At 27.5% G+C, this 19,070-nt stretch overlaps 2 protein-coding genes across 2 annotated transcripts; one reads left to right on the top strand and one right to left on the bottom strand.

Moving 5' to 3' along the window:
* Window positions 1–9,582: 9,582 nt before the first annotated feature.
* On the bottom strand, window positions 9,583–11,453 carry LOC100775262 (cinnamoyl-CoA reductase-like SNL6). Its single transcript, XM_003553773.5, has 3 exons — window positions 10,631–11,453; window positions 10,346–10,499; window positions 9,583–10,049 (listed from the first exon to the last, which is right to left on the bottom strand). Exons 1-3 carry the CDS (start codon window positions 10,817–10,819, stop codon window positions 9,751–9,753), a joined length of 642 nt encoding a protein of 213 aa, XP_003553821.1. The 5' UTR covers window positions 10,820–11,453; the 3' UTR covers window positions 9,583–9,750.
* Window positions 11,454–13,159: 1,706 nt separating this feature from the next.
* Window positions 13,160–19,042, top strand: LOC100819104 (cinnamoyl-CoA reductase-like SNL6). The gene is made up of 5 exons (XM_003553770.5): window positions 13,160–13,744; window positions 16,284–16,465; window positions 17,800–17,994; window positions 18,126–18,279; window positions 18,576–19,042. The coding sequence occupies exons 1-5, from the start codon at window positions 13,486–13,488 to the stop codon at window positions 18,872–18,874; spliced, it is 1,089 nt and encodes a 362-aa protein (XP_003553818.1). The 5' UTR covers window positions 13,160–13,485; the 3' UTR covers window positions 18,875–19,042.
* The last annotated feature ends 28 nt before the right edge of the window (window positions 19,043–19,070 follow it).

Here is a 19,070-nt window from a genome sequence, read left to right as displayed (position 1 = left end):
GGGCTGAAGTATGGAAGAAACAAAGAACTGAAGTTGATTGGCTTCACAGATGCAGATTGGGCTGGTGACACAAATGATAGGAGATCAACCTCAGGCCATTGTTTCTTGTTTGGTTCAGCAGCAATTACATGGTGTAGCAGAAAACTAGGTATTGTAGCTCTTTCAAGCATGGAAGCAGAATACATGGCAGCCACTCTTGCAGCACAAGAAAGCATTTGGATAAAGAGCTTAGTTGGAGATATGTTACACAAAGTAGATTACACAATGGAGCTCTTTTGTGATAATGAAAGTGCCATTAAATTATCATCAAATCCAGTTTTTCATAGGCGCACCAAACATATAGAAGTGCATTACCATTTTGTTAGAGAAAAGGTGATGAATAAGGAGATTGACTTGAGGAAGATTCATACAAAGGAACAACTGACTGATATTTTTACAAAGGCTCTGGAGAAACCCTTGTTTGAGAAGTTCAGAGGACAACTTGAAATCATGAAAAAGGAGCATGCATTAAAGGGGGGTGTGACAAATAATGCATGACACAGCAGAGAAAATTAAGTAGCTGATGTGTTTATGACCAATCTTTAATTTTGTTAGTATCCCTTGATATATGCAATTAAAATAAGTTGCTGATTGCAACATATTAGGAGAATCATTGTCATTTTAAATTTAGCCAAAGTCTAGGAGTTTGTTTCCCTAATTTTAGCATCACTAGTCATGTATAAAACCAACACTCTATCTATGTATTCCTCAGTTCAATATACAATAAAAACACAGATTGGGTTCTGGTAGCCTTTTTCATATTTCAAATATTCATTTATTTGTTTTAAACATAACCTCAATAGTTTGTTCCTGTCACACCTCTAGCTCAATTTATTGTGGGTGAGGGAGGTGGATGTTCGGTAAAACTGCTAGTTTATCCCTTGTTTCATTTTTTTTCTTAAGTCATATACAATGAGTGTTTTTTAATTCATTGAGTTAAAGATTAATTTTACTTGCATGATTATCGTTGACTTAAGAAAATTTTACACACAATAAGAATTAAACACAAATAAATCATTTTCACTTTTATAAACAATGAAATTTTACATCCTTTGATGAATTTTTGGATTCCTTTGTTTCTAAAGCGTTCGTTTAATTTAGTGTCATCCGTTCATAATAAATATCTTATTAGATATTTTTTTTACATAAGATATTTTTTGTACATAGAATAAAGAAAATTAGTAACTAGATACAAGAGTAAAAAAAAGTGAAATAATTTATAAAATTAATGTTATTATCATAAATTTATTTACAATTTTTGCTGCCCATTATTAATATTAACAGGAATATAAATTAAAAAAATAATTAATATTATATTAAAAAACCAAAATAACGTTTATTTTAAAATTTATTTTTTCTTATACACAACACTTGTTATAAGACATAAGGAGTATTAAATTCATTGGAACTAATAGTGCATATCACTTGAAGCATAAAATAGAACGCATAACTAGAAGAGTAATGTTATATCATCTTTTACTCTATAGAAAATATTAAATAAAAATAAATGCATTTAACATATTGAAAACATAAAAAAATTATATTAAATATTTTTGAATAAAATATGCATTTGATCCTTCCTTATATTTTTCATCAAACTTGATTTTAGTACTTATACTTTAAAACATTCAATTTGATCTTCATACTTTAAAATTTTTGTCGTTGAAGAAAAAATTAGTGAATTTAGTCTCAATACTTAAAAAAATCTAACACATTTTTTTAATTTGATTAAAATTTATTGAAAACTATAAAATCATAAAAAATAATTCTTAAATATGATGTAAGTTCTATAAAATTTTGATATTTTTAATAAATTTTAACCAATAAAATTGTGTAAGAGAAAGTACTCCTAGGATTTCTACTGTATGCTTATTTTTTTGGTGTACTTTTCATTGTATGATTTGTTCCTAGGAATAGCTCTGAAAAACAAAAACAATTACTAATTTAGGCAAATTCAATACTCTTAAATTAAGCAATTTCTATAATCCTGATGAATTAGTTAGCGGACCTTATAAGTATATAAAAAAAAAACTAAGAAACTTAGTAGATGTTATAGAAAAATTTATAAATTATGCATAACTACAATACAGATGGTGGTACCCATGCTCATTTGGATCTAAGTCCTCTCTAGTTGCTACGTGGTGAAACAAGAGAGTATTTTTCCTTCTCAATTTTAAGTATAATTATGTTATACTGATTACTGAATTTATACTTTGTTTTAAATTAGGCAAAATTATGCTATGCACAGAGCATTAAACACCTGTTTTTCCTTCTGAAATTTAGGGTTAGTAATTGTGGAAAGGAGATTAAAGATGATAGCAGCATGGATTGTTTTAACATAATAATTACTAATATTTTTCATAAACTGTGTATTAAAAGATCTAAATCAGAAAAAAAAGATCAAAATTATGCTATGCACCGAGCAAAAAAGATCTAAATCAGTACTAAAATGATCCACAAGAGAAAGCAAATATAGCAGCATCAAGAATTTTAAGACAGATGAGCACAAAGGTCTCTCCCTGTCATCCTGTGTTTGAATTATCCAATAATATATAATATATACAATATTGCACCTTATAGCTAGATATTAATTTTTTCAGATATTATTGTTTAGTCTACAGTAGAATTTTCCTTCCCAATATCATCATCAACACAATTTTCTTATCTTTGGAATTCGTTGAATTTAATCCCATTTGCTGGACCATCTATTCATTAATTTTCACTTTTCAGTCACTACCAGATTAGTAACAATCTTCCAGAACATTATTTTTGTCATTTCTACGATATCAATTATAAACTATTTGGTGTTAATAATAATACTCCCTCCGTTTTTTTATAAACAAACAAAACTGGTTTCATATTATTAAGAAAACTAATTAATTTTATTAAATTATATTATTTTTTTATTAAAAATTAACATTTTTAAAATTATCTTTTGTTGGAACTTAATATTAGGCATAAACTTCTTATTAAATAAAACGTATTTTTAATGTAGTTTTAAATGAAGTAAAATCAATCAAAATTTTACATATAAAAGAGAAAAAAGTTGTAGCTTTTTTTGCTTATAAAAAAATAGAGGGAGAGCAATAAAAACAAAACACTATGTTTTTTTTTTTTTGAAAAGAAAAATAAAACACTATTTAGTGTTGCTGTAACTTTCTACTTTACTAATAACGCAGTTGAACATGGTTCTCATGCTAAAGCACAATAACTTTGTAAAGGGCATGCATGTGCATTGACTTAGAGATAGCTTCCAAAACTCGTTTAAACTTTCCAACTTCGTTTCGTAATTTTTTTTAACTTGGAATATTTTGCTGCAGAAAATTAGATATTATTTGTTTGAAGGGCTCAATTTCTCTTAAATCTTAACCCATATTCTTCTTACATGCAGATTCGCAGAATTAAAGATTAATCTCTTGATTACAAGCTTAAAAAACATGATTATCTACTAAATGTATCATATGTGAACGATTGACTAAAGTTGGTTAGAAAATCACACGATGGAAAAGTTGCTTTTATATTTTCAACGTCGTTTTCAAAAGGGTGAAGTCTTCGACCATTCTTATTTCTTAGTTAGAATGTCGTACCTTACGGGCCAATTAAAAATTACCTGCATGTGCTCGTGTTGCTAGCTAGTGGATTATAAAGAATTTGATCAATTTTTTTTATATAAATTTTGATTGTGTCATTTGATAAGAGTTGTATTCTTTTTAATTATATTATTAATATTTTAAATTCTCAAGACTAATATCTATTATATTTTTTTTTACTATTTCTTAAGATTTATTTTTCTTCACTTTTCTCATTATATTACGTATTACATTTATTATTATTGATCTTTCCATATATATTCTTCTCTCTTGAAACATATATACTTAAAAAAAGTTAAAAATTTTTTGTTTTCTAGATTTTATTTTGGATTAAATTTTACTTTAATGGTCAGCCACTGATAATTATGTTTATTCATTTTATAATAATAATAATAATAATTCATATTCAAATGATAAAAAATGCAATCTAAGAATTAATAAAGTATTTATCTTACATTAAAATTAGTATTAATCAGATGAAAATATTAATATTTATTTTATATTGTCATTAAATATATAAAATAGATATATTAGTTTTAATTTTTTTTTATAGAAATATAGTTAAAAATATAAAATTAAATAAATAATTGATATATTTTAACTATAAACTTATAATAAATGTTTATTTGTATTGTTATCTTTAATATTATTACTAAAAATTTCAATAAAAATATTTTAATAATATTTGAAATTTAATTAAATTCTATAATAATTATTTTAAAAGTTATATTGTTATACACATTTTTTATTTACTTTTATGTCATATTATTTAATTACTTTTTAATATCTTTATAATTATTTTATTTTAATAAAGTTTACATATATTTTATATTAAAAATAATATTGCTCATGCGGATAAAAATACTATTAAAAATGAAAGTTTTTAGATAAATATTTAATACAATTATATATTTAAAACTTAAAAAAATAATAAAATAAAACGATTTTATACTAATTCCTTCCCACATTCAATGCATCTTTATAATCTTTATAGTTGTCTGCACTCATTGAGTGTGAGCCAATCTTCTTCCTTGTTATAATCATTATTATAGTCAAGTCCCTATGATACCCTGTGTTCCACCTATTCAACCCATCAAAATATAATATAAATAGTATGACATAAGGAAATTAATTTTTTTTTATATAAAAGTTGACATAAGAAAGAATAGATAAAAAAAAAACTCATAATCAATTGTAATTTATTTTAACTATGTTAAAAATAAAGGCAAAATTTTATAACAATGCATATTTGCCAAGTATAATTGTTCAAAATTATTAAACTAATTTAACAAATTCTATTATTGTTTTTTATTATTATTTTAACAAATTTTTAGTTTTAAATTATTCATATTCAATAAAGGTGTCCAAGTACTAATATTATGTTCATTGGAGTAAAACTGAGTTTTGTATTTTTTCAGCAAGATCTTAAATACATAATTAAAAAGAATTTTTATTTTATTAAAAATGACCCAGTAGGTTCTTTCCATGAATAAAAAGCAAAAGAAAACAAGAATAAGTCAAAACTTAGGTCTTAAAGTTAAAATCATCATATTAATTAAAGGGGATTTCAAGTTGCAAATAATTAAGTATGGACCTTCAATATGTTATAAAGTTATATATCACTGCTTCTGGCCCTGCCAGTTTGGTAGGTTTAATTTGCACTCTGCACGTGATTTCATCTCTCTGCTGTCAATCGCAGCTAACCTAAGAAAGAAACACACATAGAATAGATGTTTCCAGTAGAAAAAAAACGCCAAATTAGCATTTATAGCTTGTATCTAAAATAGGCCCACAAATAGATATTTTAAGCAACATTTCATTTTTTCTTCTTCATCATAACATTAATGTATGATATATTGATGTTCACTTAATTTTCATAAGAAAATATAACCGGTCACTTATAATAAAATTTGTTTTTTTAATTATGTTTTTCTATCCACAAAATCGAATCTAAAACTTAAAAAATTCAAATTCAATATCAATTAGAGCACGTTGATACATCCAATGAAATTTAAATTTTGATCACTTTTAACAAGTTTCTTTATATTAGCAAAAGGGGATCACTATTAAAATTCAAAACACCACTGTGATGTTGACGTTGATGTTTGATATATGATTAGGATACATTTGATTTATAACTAATCTATTCTTTTTCTATAATATAGTTTAAATGTTCAAAAATATTTATTTCTTACAAATTTTAATTGTAACATAATTTATATAATCAAAAGTGTTTATTTACTATAAGCTTTACATTATACAAGTTAAAATACTAATTTATTGACATCCCGATAGGATTTTCTTAGATATAAAATTCGTTATAAAGAAATGTTGTAATTAATCTTACATTCTTACTTATCAAACAACTCTTTAGATTGAAAGAGAATGGTACGCATGCAGCAGCTGTCAGGCAACAACGTAGCAATGTCATAGCCATACGTTAAATATGTCTCAAATCTTATCCATACAATCAAAACATGTTCTAAATGATGAGGTTTTGAAAATATGGTCCCTAAAAAATTATCCATTATTATAAATAATTTCTGCTATTAATGTTCTATGTTAAATGATAAAGTGTTATAAAACAAGATAGATTAAATGTTTTATGTAACGTGAGTTTTATTATATTTAAATAAATAATTAAAATATTATATTATTAAAATACAAAAAAAATAAAATAAATAATTTTAATATTAAGTTCCAACAAAAGATAATTTTAAAAATGTTAATTTTTAATAAAAAAAATAATATAATTTAATAAAATTAATTAGTTTTCTTAATAATATGAAACCAGTTTTGTTTGTTTATAAAAAAAACGGAGGGAGTATTATTATTAACACCAAATAGTTTATAATTGATATCGTAGAAATGACAAAAATAATGTTCTGGAAGATTGTTACTAATCTGGTAGTGACTGAAAAGTGAAAATCAATGAATATATAGATGGTCCAGCAAATGGGATTAAATTCAACGAATTCCAAAGATAAGAAAATTGTGTTGATGATGATATTGGGAAGGAAAATTCTACTGTAGACTAAACAATAATATCTGAAAAAATTAATATCTAGCTATAAGGTGCAATATTGTATATATTATATATTATTGGATAATTCAAACACAGGATGACAGGGAGAGACCTTTGTGCTCATCTGTCTTAAAATTCTTGATGCTGCTATATTTGCTTTCTCTTGTGGATCATTTTAGTACTGATTTAGATCTTTTTTGCTCTGTGCATAGCATAATTTTGATCTTTTTTTTCTGATTTAGATCTTTTAATACACAGTTTATGAAAAATATTAGTAATTATTATGTTAAAACAATCCATGCTGCTATCATCTTTAATCTCCTTTCCACAATTACTAACCCTAAATTTCAGAAGGAAAAACAGGTGTTTAATGCTCTGTGCATAGCATAATTTTGCCTAATTTAAAACAAAGTATAAATTCAGTAATCAGTATAACATAATTATACTTAAAATTGAGAAGGAAAAATACTCTCTTGTTTCACCACGTAGCAACTAGAGAGGACTTAGATCCAAATGAGCATGGGTACCACCATCTGTATTGTAGTTATGCATAATTTATAAATTTTTCTATAACATCTACTAAGTTTCTTAGTTTTATTTTTTTATATATACTTATAAGGTCCGCTAACTAATTCACCAGGATTATAGAAATTGCTTAATTTAAGAGTATTGAATTTGCCTAAATTAGTAATTGTTTTTGTTTTTCAGAGCTATTCCTAGGAACAAATCATACAATGAAAAGTACACCAAAAAAATAAGCATACAGTAGAAATCCTAGGAGTACTTTCTCTTACACAATTTTATTGGTTAAAATTTATTAAAAATATCAAAATTTTATAGAACTTACATCATATTTAAGAATTATTTTTTATGATTTTATAGTTTTCAATAAATTTTAATCAAATTAAAAAAATGTGTTAGATTTTTTTAAGTATTGAGACTAAATTCACTAATTTTTTCTTCAACGATAAAAATTTTAAAGTATGAAGATCAAATTGAATGTTTTAAAGTATAATTACTAAAATCAAGTTTGATGAAAAATATAAGGAAGGATCAAATGCATATTTTATTCAAAAATATTTAATATAATTTTTTTCATGTTTTCAATATGTTAAATGCATTTATTGTTATTTAATATTTTCTATAGAGTAAAAGATGATATAACATTACTCTTCTAGTTATGCGTTCTATTTGATGCTTCAAGTGATATGCACTATTAGTTCCAATGAATTTAATACTCCTTATGTCTTATAACAAGTGTTGTGTATAAGAAAAAATAAATTTTAAAATAAACGTTATTTTGGTTTTTTAATATAATATTAATTATTTTTTTTAATTTATATTCCTGTTAATATTAATAATGGGCAGCAAAAATTGAAAATAAATTCATGATAATAACATTAATTTTTATAAATTATTTCACTTTTTTTTACTCTTGTATCTAGTTACTAATTTTCCTTATTCTATGTAAAAAATATAAATTAAACGAACACTTTAGAAACAAAGGAATCCAAAAATTCATCAAAGGGTGTAAAATTTCATTGTGTCTATAAAAGTGAAAATGATTTATTTGTGTTTAATTTTTATCGTGTGTAAAATTTTCTTAAGTTAACGATAATCATGTAAGTAAAATTAGTCTCTAACTCAATGAATTAGAAAACACTCATTATATATGACTTAAGAAAAAAAAATGAAACAAGGGATAAACTAACAGTTTTACCGATCATCCACCTCCCTCACCCACAATAAATTGAGCTAGAGGTGTGACAGGAACAAACTATTGAGGTTATGTTTAAAACAAATAAATGAATATTTGAAATATGAAAAAGGCTACCAGAACCCAATCTGTGTTTTTATTGTATATTGAAATGAGGAATACATAGAGATAGAGTGTTGGTTTTATACATGACTAGTGATGCTAAAATTAGGGAAACAAACTCCTAGACTTTGGCTAAATTTAAAATGACAATGATTCTCCTAATATGTTGCAATCAGCAACTTATTTTAATTACATATATCAAGGGATACTAACAAAATTAAAGATTGGTCATAAACACATCAGCTGCTTAATTTTCTCTGCTGTGTCATGCATTATTTGTCACAATGTTTGTATCATGAGGAATTTAAGATTAGATATCAAAGCAAAATAATGTTAAACGATAAATCTCTATTCAACGTGTCCCATAATTTCAGCTGATAAACAGCTCCCAACAATCATAATTAAGTGAGTAAATAATTAATTTAATATCTAAAATTATGATTCTTTATCACTTTAATCTTTAAATTTAACAAAATTTAAAGACAAAAGTATCTTTAAATTTTTTTTATTTAAAGACAAAAGTATCTTTAAAAATTATAACTCAGTTTGGTCTAGGTCCACAAATTTAATTATTATGTAATTTTAATCTTTCAAAATATGTTGATATTATTAAGTCCCACGTTACATATAACTTTGAACTAAAGTAAATGACAAATTATAGTTTCTTTCTTAAAAAAATTTCGAAATTCATTACTTATAGGAAATAAAGTAAGAATGAATCATAATTTGAAGAATTTAATTCAACATTTATTACTCTACTAAAGTGGAGGATATATTCACTTTATCGGTGTGTTGAAATTAACTTTGATATGTGCATGTTCATTTTGTGTACCTAATTTTGATCGTCTGGAGCCATTTTATTTTTCTTTTCATATTCAATAATAGGACCTACTAACGTCACTTTGTTGAGAAAACATAATCCTTATCTTTGAAATTGCTTCTAATTTTCAGGTGGTTTTAGCCATTCAATTGTTGTAATCTTTGACATCTAACACGCAGACTTTTATAGTTGACATTTTCTTCAAATTTATCTCAGCATGCTGATTTTAGTTACTTGCAATGGTCGCCAAGCTCAGCAGTCAGATAATTTGCATGGTTTGGTACCAAAATTGAATAGAATTATATACTATAATTAAACCATAAATGAATACAGGCATTACAAATTACTAAACAAACTATTAAGCATGCCTCATCTATTTTCTCTTCTAGTCTCCTAAGCCAAAGTCACACCTTTAAATAAACAAATCTTTAAGCCAAGCATAACATGATTTCATCTACTAATATTCACTGTAACACCTGAGTGGCCTTGACATGATTCTGCATAACTTCTCATTGGACAATTCAAATCTATGTATAGAAGAATTGTTTGATGCATCTCCACATATCTTTTCCTTAGGCATCCCAATATCCTTTGCCAGCTTCTCTGCCTCACTATGTGTATCAATTACATGGTCAAAGCAAATGTATCTACCAGAAGCCTCGTTGTTCATTGCCTTGAATACACTTGCATGAGCTTCAGCCAATTTGGTCACATCCACTGATGCTAGAAAACCTTGAGAGTACATTTCTTGTGCACCTACATTTGCAATCGTGAAACCTTTAGATTCCATTTAAAATCAATCGACATTAAGTAAAGTTTATATATAAGTTGCACTCTAGGAATTGAGGGCGATACAGAAAAAAATGGGCAACAGAGTCTCATAATATGTTAATTCATTTTAAAATTAATTGACATTAAGTTTTCGAGTTCAAAGATAGGTATATTAATGAGGCAAGCAGCAATGTGGACTTTACAACATATTTTATATTAACATCAGATGGTACAAGAAATTGGAGCACTGATTTTGATCAATAGTAAGTACTAAGTAGTACCTTTGAGATAAGCAATCGTTGCTGTTGGATTCCTATGACAAAATTCAGGACCTGTAATTAGAGCTGGACAAATAGTTGTGAGCTTCAAACCCCTTTCATTAGATATTCTCCAAGCAGCCTTCTCTGCTCTCATCTTTCCTAAAGCATACCAAAGCTGCCATATATATATTCAAAAGAAAAGGCAGTGTCATATAACATGTAATTCTAATCTGCATAAACATGATACATAGTAGGAAAACAACAAAATAACATTAATAAGGTTCAATCATTGTGTGCAAAGTTTACCTTCTTTTCTATGCAGAATGATTCGGTGCTCCAAGAGGCATGATTAATAACTGGGGTAAAATCTGATTGTGAATTGTCTTGCCACACACAAGCCGATAGTGATGATGTGAACACACATCTTGTTATGGAAGGTGTTCTTGCACATGCTTCCATCACATTCTCAGCAGCCCTTACTTCAATCTCGGCCATGGATTTCTGGATATCAGACAGAAGCAATTGCTTAGATGCTATACAATAATACAAGTAACTTTTCTCTTCTAGATAATATTATTATTGTCATTGTCACAATAATTAAACTAAACACACATAAAGCATAGCATGATCCAATAGTTGAAATGATAGAAAATGTAACTTTGATCACATGATGTGCATAATAAATTAATAATGTAACTTATAAATTTTCCGCATATTATTATTGGATTTACAAGTTTTGCTCTACTAAAACACGTACTAATTTTGTATTGAAATAAAAGATTAAGAAACTCATCTGCATATTATATGTCTACTTTTCTTTAGAAAAGAAAAATTCTACAAACATCCCTACACACAGTATTATGTAACACGTGAGGGGGCCAATCAAACAGGTAATGATGCAACTACAGCTAATGATGACTTATTTGATTTTGCAATGTTCAATAATGCTAGCTAGTAGCTACTGAGAGGAGATAAAAGGTGTCATCAATAAAGGGAGCATGGAAAGGAAATAAAGTGACAGGCATGGTAAGTGTTGTAATGGGAAAGAAAGAGAAATGAAATGAAAATTGAATGGAAATTATGGAAGAGAAAGCAGGAGTATGTTGATAATAACTCCTTAATTAAGTTTATAAATGTAGTTTATCCTGATTTTATAAACTCTACTAAATTTATTTGAATAAATTTCACCGTGGAATGGATCAAAACAACCTTTTGCAAATACATCCCTCGTATTTAATTTAGTAAAATTGATATTTTTTTCATTTATTTATTAAATTTTTTTGTTGTAGAAAAATTTAAGAGGACAATTATAATGGAAGGGAGTAATATTCTAGTGTGATATTTTCGTAATCGATAGAGCAGTTATTATTGTGTAAATCGAATATAACACGAAAAAAATGCTTTTATAATTTAATTTAGTAATATTTTATATGCTTTTTTTTTTTGCTGCAAGTAATATTTTATATGCTAAGTGATTAGAAAGATGCATGTTAGTTAGACGTAACTTTTGTCTTCAATTATTTTATGCTGTCATCTCATTAATGTTAGGAAAATGATTGGGAGCTTGGAAAACTAAGGTCTGATGGAATCCGAAAGAAATTTGATTCGTTTGAATTTTATTTTTTTACGATACTTGTTTAGAAGTTATTTATTTTATTTTATGAAAAAATAACTTTTAAGAACTGCATCTATATATATATATATATATATATATATATATATATATATATATATATATATATATATTAAAAATCTAATTATCTTTAGTTGTTTAGATTTATTGAGGTGAACTATATTTACCAGAGAGAGGGCACGTATACCTGTAAACAGGGATGGAGGCAAACTCAAATTACAAGAGTAGCAAAGTGTTAAAACTTAAAACTAAAATCGATGAAATAAAAATGTAAATATTACTTTCATAGCAAATATTTTATGTGTGAAACTAAGAGAATTTGATCTAGATCATATATGGAAGTTAATATTTAATGTAAAAAATTTATATAATTTTTTAAATAGTCATATAATATTAAATATCAATCATTCATATTTAATTATATGATTTAAATTTAATGCTCACATTCTTCTCATATAAGATAATTTCTTTTCATATCATTATGTCATATACTTTTATTATGAAAAATGAAAAATATGAAGCCTATGTCTAATATCCAAAATGAATAATAATGGTACTTCTACACATTACGCGGACATGCATACGAAGATAAGTGCAGCTTTGGATTAATTTATTTTGACTATACAACAGTTTTTAATAGCTTTTTTGAATGCTAGCTTTAAGACAAATACTAGTAGCTTTTTTCTTTGAATATTGAAAAAGTTATCATTATCCAATCCAATTTTAATTCAAAACAAAATGTACTGAATCATTAAATAATATTTCGCTATACCGTATTAACTGTAATCTTATATATGGAAAATATTAAAAAAGAACAGAGTTTCATATTAAGTGAATTTCATGTATACCATGAATTTCGTGCGAATCTTACATTTGTTGTCTAATTAGACACTTATAGACTACTATTAAATTAATATCCTATCAATTAAAATATTTTTCAACATCTTTTAAAATTTCAAAGTATTAAGAGTCTTACATCGAAAGTGATTAAAGAATATGATAAATGCTTATATATAATTGAATAGGTTGTTATCTTGTGAACTGATTTTTAAGAGAATTATTGGGATGTTTTTGCTACACTTTAACACAAAACTCGTTTTCAAGAATTTTTATATCATTTTATATTACACAAAAAGATATAAAACAAATAAATAAAAATGCAATAAAAAACATGGGCATGTGTGTGATCTTCCCCGTTTTTTCTTTCTTTTGAATGAATCAATTTAGCATTACATGGCAGACCCGCCAAGCTGGACTTTGACGGTAAAGCAACGAAACACGTGTTCTTCTCATTCACTTTGACACTTGGGGATCAAATATTCTATAAATACCTATTTCCATTTCAACCATTTTCCCTTGCATCTGACTTCAATTTCCATCTTCAACTTCAACACTTAAACTCCTTTTAGTTTCAATAATCCACACCCCAAACCCCAAATCTTTCCCTATTTATTTTCATCTTAGTTTTCCCTAGGACCATATATTATACCATATTTATATATCTTCACATACTTAATAATATATAATAATGGGTGTTGTACGGACGTGGGAGAGCAGGAGGGCGGAGCTGGAGGCCTTTCGCCGGAGCCTGGTGGCAGCCGCCGGCATCCAGCGGCGGAAAGACGATGAGGGGGGGAGAACCCACAAGTTTGTTTCCTCCTATGAACATGATGATGGAAAGGGTACCTTAATCTGTGTCACTTGTGGAGTTTCCTACTTTGGTCTTGCCTTGGTCAACCATCTCTTGCTCTTAGGTTACTCTCTTCGAGTCACCGTTGACAACCCAGGTAAATCTCCCATTCTCCTCATCAAACAATAAACACTTGTTCAATCAAAATTTAGTGTAAAAATAACAAACTGTTTCTTAAAAGAATTTACAATAACTCGTGTCTTATTCAATCAACTTAAAAGATGATAAAATAAGTTGAAAGAACTTATGCTAAGATTATACTTAAGTTACTTTTTTGAACCTCAATAGATTCTTCCAAATATATCCTTATTTTGCTTAAGTCAGTTAAGTGTATATATGTTGTTGGGGTGTTGAGAAAATTATGATTTTCTTTCTGGGTAGATTCAAGGTGTGAACGAGGGAGGAACTTTGACTCTTTGAATAGTGATGGTATGCAAGTTGGTGGTGATTCTAGTTTTCTTGTTAAATTACGGTTTGAAACAGAGGTTTAACTGGGTAGGTGTGATAGAAACAGGGGAGGGAGAGAAAGAAATTCAGTATGCATTTGCTATATAAATTCAATGCTTTTTTTAATTTGTTCAAAAGGTACTAGGTATATTCCAAAATTTTGTTACCAAAAATAATTGGTTTATAGTCTGTTTTTTTTTTTTTTTTTGAAAGGGGTTTATAGTCAGTTAGTCACCTCCTATTTTGATTTTTACACCCAATGAAGGAAATTACTTTTCATTAATCATTAGATTCATTATTCATTTGGTAAAGGCTTGTTGTAAGCTGGTGTAAATTATATTAATTGTTGTTACATTAAATTTAACTTATGAAATCCGTTTGATAATTTTTTTTTAGTTTATTAAACATCAACTTTTATTATTCTGCGGCCGCACATGCGAGAGTTCCGTGCACTACTAGGACTTTTTGGGGATTGAATCAACAACTTGTGAGATGTATTTTTGTTAAATATATATATTTTTACTGATTTAATTTTATGCGTTTTTTTTTATTAAATTAAAATAAAATAAAATAAGTTTAAATAAAATTTACGTAATAACAATAAGAAAGACGATGTTAATTAACGTTTTTTTGTTGGAAAATTGTGCATGTGGATGATTCGTTTCGGTGTGTTTTGTTGTTTCCGTACGTGATAAACAATGTGCGATAGAAAATTATGCATAGTTGGCAATTTGATGTCCATCTTTATTGAGCAAATCCAATCAAATATTTAATGTTATATATATATATATATATATATATATATATATATATATATATATATATATATATATATATATAAGATGTCAACTTCGTTTTTATATATGATGATATACCATGACGTTACCATATTGATTGGTCTAGTGTGCAATTTTGAATAAGGAATTTGTCTTATATGCCAAAGAGCCGACTCAACAATGTTCCAAAGTTAAATAAATAAAAATAGCCGACTCAATATAATACTGTTAAACTTACCAAAGTTTCTATGATCTTGGTTTAATTTAATTATATACCCAGTATCTTTATATTTGTAGTTTATTATGGCGTGATTACGAGTTTCGTGTACGCTCACAAACAAAAAGAGTGCGGCAAGAAGTTGAAATAAAGCACCATGTTCTTTTTCCATCAAAAAGAAAAATAACATGTTATTTTTCCTCGATTAATTTATAGAGAAAATTACGTTTATATCCTTGGAGTTTAATAAGAATTTACTAATAAATAATATTTTTTATGCTAAATAAAGCTTTCTTTAGTTATATAATAATAATAATAATAATAATAATAATAATAATATTAACACATTACAAATTATATTAATCTCGCGGCATCTATATTAAATCTCCACAGTCCACCATAATTGGATATCTCTTGAGATATACACACGTGTGTTTTGTGTGTGTGTGTTTTTTTTAAAAATAATAATCAGATTTCCTTACATCCCTTGGGTAAAGAAGCTGATTAATGTTTATTGCAAAAAAAAAGACCTATAGATTTACTAATAAATACATTTTTTATGCTATTTAATACCTTTCTTAAGTTATATAATAATGTTAACGCTTAATAATCTACCAGTATATAATTTGCTATGCATTATCTATACTAAAAAACAATAAACTTTTTTTTTGTTATAAACATCACTAGTTATGAATAGAATTGGTAGATGTATCATATTTGTAACATAGTTAATTAATTAAATAAAGAAACGAACACCCAAATTAAAAGTGTAGTTGAGTAACAAGAGGTGAATTGAAAGGTGTGAGTATGTAAATTTTATACCATATTTAACTTCTAATAGTAAACACAATAATTGCATTACTTAACAGTACAAGCTTATGTGCAATTCTATTTTTTTTTCCTTTCTTTTTCTTGTGTAACTTGAAGAGTGCTAATATGTTCTAGAACATAGAGAGTAAGTGGTTATGACCTGGCTTTTATGCTGAATGTTTGTGTTGTCCCTCCAAAATGACGTAGTTTTGATTAAAAAACGACCTTGTTTTAAAAGTACAACTTTTAATACAACGTCATTTTAGAGATTTTTAATACGACGTCATTTTGGAGGAACAACACAAAAACAACACCAAAAGAATCAGGCAAGAGAAACCAAATTCGACTTATGAATGGTGCATGGTTATTTATTTGACTTGTTGCAGAGGACATAGAGAAGCTGAGGGAAATGGAGAGGCGTGGTGAAGTGAGGGCTACAGAAGGAAATTTGGAAGTAATAATGGCAAAGCTAACTGATGTTGATGGGTTGGAGAAAGCATTTCAGGGCTGTCGTGGCGTCTTTCACACTTCTGCATTTACAGACCCCGCTGGTTTATCTGGCTACACAGTAAGCAATTATACCTTTTTTTTTTTTTTAAATGCAAATATTCTCTAGAGTTAAAAATTAATTTCTCTTGAGATACTGAATGTACAAAATTATTTATCAACTTATCATATCATGCTGGGATATAACTTTTCTTATTTGACTAATTTTCTCTTCTCAATGTGACATCTCACCCTCCTGGAATGTCCAAAACCTTGTTTCATTGACAAATAGTTGCTCTTTGGGAAAATCTCTTTACTTTTAACCTTTATAGTCATTTTAGTTTGGTCACACCAACCCCAATGGATGAATAACTTGTTGCATAATAGTGTTATAAATGTTTGAGTGCATGATATTGATTGACATAAATTATTCTTTTTAAAAAGCATTATTAGACGGTTGAAAAATGATAAGATATTTGAGGGAAAATGTTGTAATTAAATGGTGGTATTTTTTCTGTTAAAAAAAAATGGTAGCAGTTTTTGGCTTAAGCTTTTTTTTTTTATCGCTAAACATATGTTATCTCTTTGGCTTAACACTAATTTTAAAAGGCATTATATTTTTAAATCATTTAAGCTGAATTTTTCCTTTTCTTTTTATATAATCTTAGTAAAAGGGGAAGGTAAACACGAGGGATGTATTTGCATAAGGTTGTTTTGATCCATTCCACGGTGAAATTTATTCAAATAAATTTAGTAGAGTTTATAAAATCAGGATAAACTACATTTATAAACTTAATTAAGGAGTTATTATCAACATACTCCTGCTTTCTCTTCCATAATTTCCATTCAATTTTCATTTCATTTCTCTTTCTTTCCCATTACAACACTTACCATGCCTGTCACTTTATTTCCTTTCCATGCTCCCTTTATTGATGACACCTTTTATCTCCTCTCAGTAGCTACTAGCTAGCATTATTGAACATTGCAAAATCAAATAAGTCATCATTAGCTGTAGTTGCATCATTACCTGTTTGATTGGCCCCCTCACGTGTTACATAATACTGTGTGTAGGGATGTTTGTAGAATTTTTCTTTTCTAAAGAAAAGTAGACATATAATATGCAGATGAGTTTCTTAATCTTTTATTTCAATACAAAATTAGTACGTGTTTTAGTAGAGCAAAACTTGTAAATCCAATAATAATATGCGGAAAATTTATAAGTTACATTATTAATTTATTATGCACATCATGTGATCAAAGTTACATTTTCTATCATTTCAACTATTGGATCATGCTATGCTTTATGTGTGTTTAGTTTAATTATTGTGACAATGACAATAATAATATTATCTAGAAGAGAAAAGTTACTTGTATTATTGTATAGCATCTAAGCAATTGCTTCTGTCTGATATCCAGAAATCCATGGCCGAGATTGAAGTAAGGGCTGCTGAGAATGTGATGGAAGCATGTGCAAGAACACCTTCCATAACAAGATGTGTGTTCACATCATCACTATCGGCTTGTGTGTGGCAAGACAATTCACAATCAGATTTTACCCCAGTTATTAATCATGCCTCTTGGAGCACCGAATCATTCTGCATAGAAAAGAAGGTAAACTTTGCACACAATGATTGAACCTTATTAATGTTATTTTGTTGTTTTCCTACTATGTATCATGTTTATGCAGATTAGAATTACATGTTATATGACACTGCCTTTTCTTTTGAATATATATATGGCAGCTTTGGTATGCTTTAGGAAAGATGAGAGCAGAGAAGGCTGCTTGGAGAATATCTAATGAAAGGGGTTTGAAGCTCACAACTATTTGTCCAGCTCTAATTACAGGTCCTGAATTTTGTCATAGGAATCCAACAGCAACGATTGCTTATCTCAAAGGTACTACTTAGTACTTACTATTGATCAAAATCAGTGCTCCAATTTCTTGTACCATCTGATGTTAATATAAAATATGTTGTAAAGTCCACATTGCTGCTTGCCTCATTAATATACCTATCTTTGAACTCGAAAACTTAATGTCAATTAATTTTAAAATGAATTAACATATTATGAGACTCTGTTGCCCATTTTTTTCTGTATCGCCCTCAATTCCTAGAGTGCAACTTATATATAAACTTTACTTAATGTCGATTGATTTTAAATGGAATCTAAAGGTTTCACGATTGCAAATGTAGGTGCACAAGAAATGTACTCTCAAGGTTTTCTAGCATCAGTGGATGTGACCAAATTGGCTGAAGCTCATGCAAGTGTATTCAAGGCAATGAACAACGAGGCTTCTGGTAGATACATTTGCTTTGACCATGTAATTGATACACATAGTGAGGCAGAGAAGCTGGCAAAGGATATTGGGATGCCTAAGGAAAAGATATGTGGAGATGCATCAAACAATTCTTCTATACATAGATTTGAATTGTCCAATGAGAAGTTATGCAGAATCATGTCAAGGCCACTCAGGTGTTACAGTGAATATTAGTAGATGAAATCATGTTATGCTTGGCTTAAAGATTTGTTTATTTAAAGGTGTGACTTTGGCTTAGGAGACTAGAAGAGAAAATAGATGAGGCATGCTTAATAGTTTGTTTAGTAATTTGTAATGCCTGTATTCATTTATGGTTTAATTATAGTATATAATTCTATTCAATTTTGGTACCAAACCATGCAAATTATCT

The sequence above is a fragment of the Glycine max genome, chromosome 19 (genome assembly GCF_000004515.6).
Source record: "Glycine max cultivar Williams 82 chromosome 19, Glycine_max_v4.0, whole genome shotgun sequence".
NCBI classification, from domain to species: domain Eukaryota; kingdom Viridiplantae; phylum Streptophyta; class Magnoliopsida; order Fabales; family Fabaceae; genus Glycine; species Glycine max.
The sequence above is the reverse complement of the archived record's forward strand: the minus strand, read 5'-3'. Positions and strand labels throughout refer to the sequence as shown.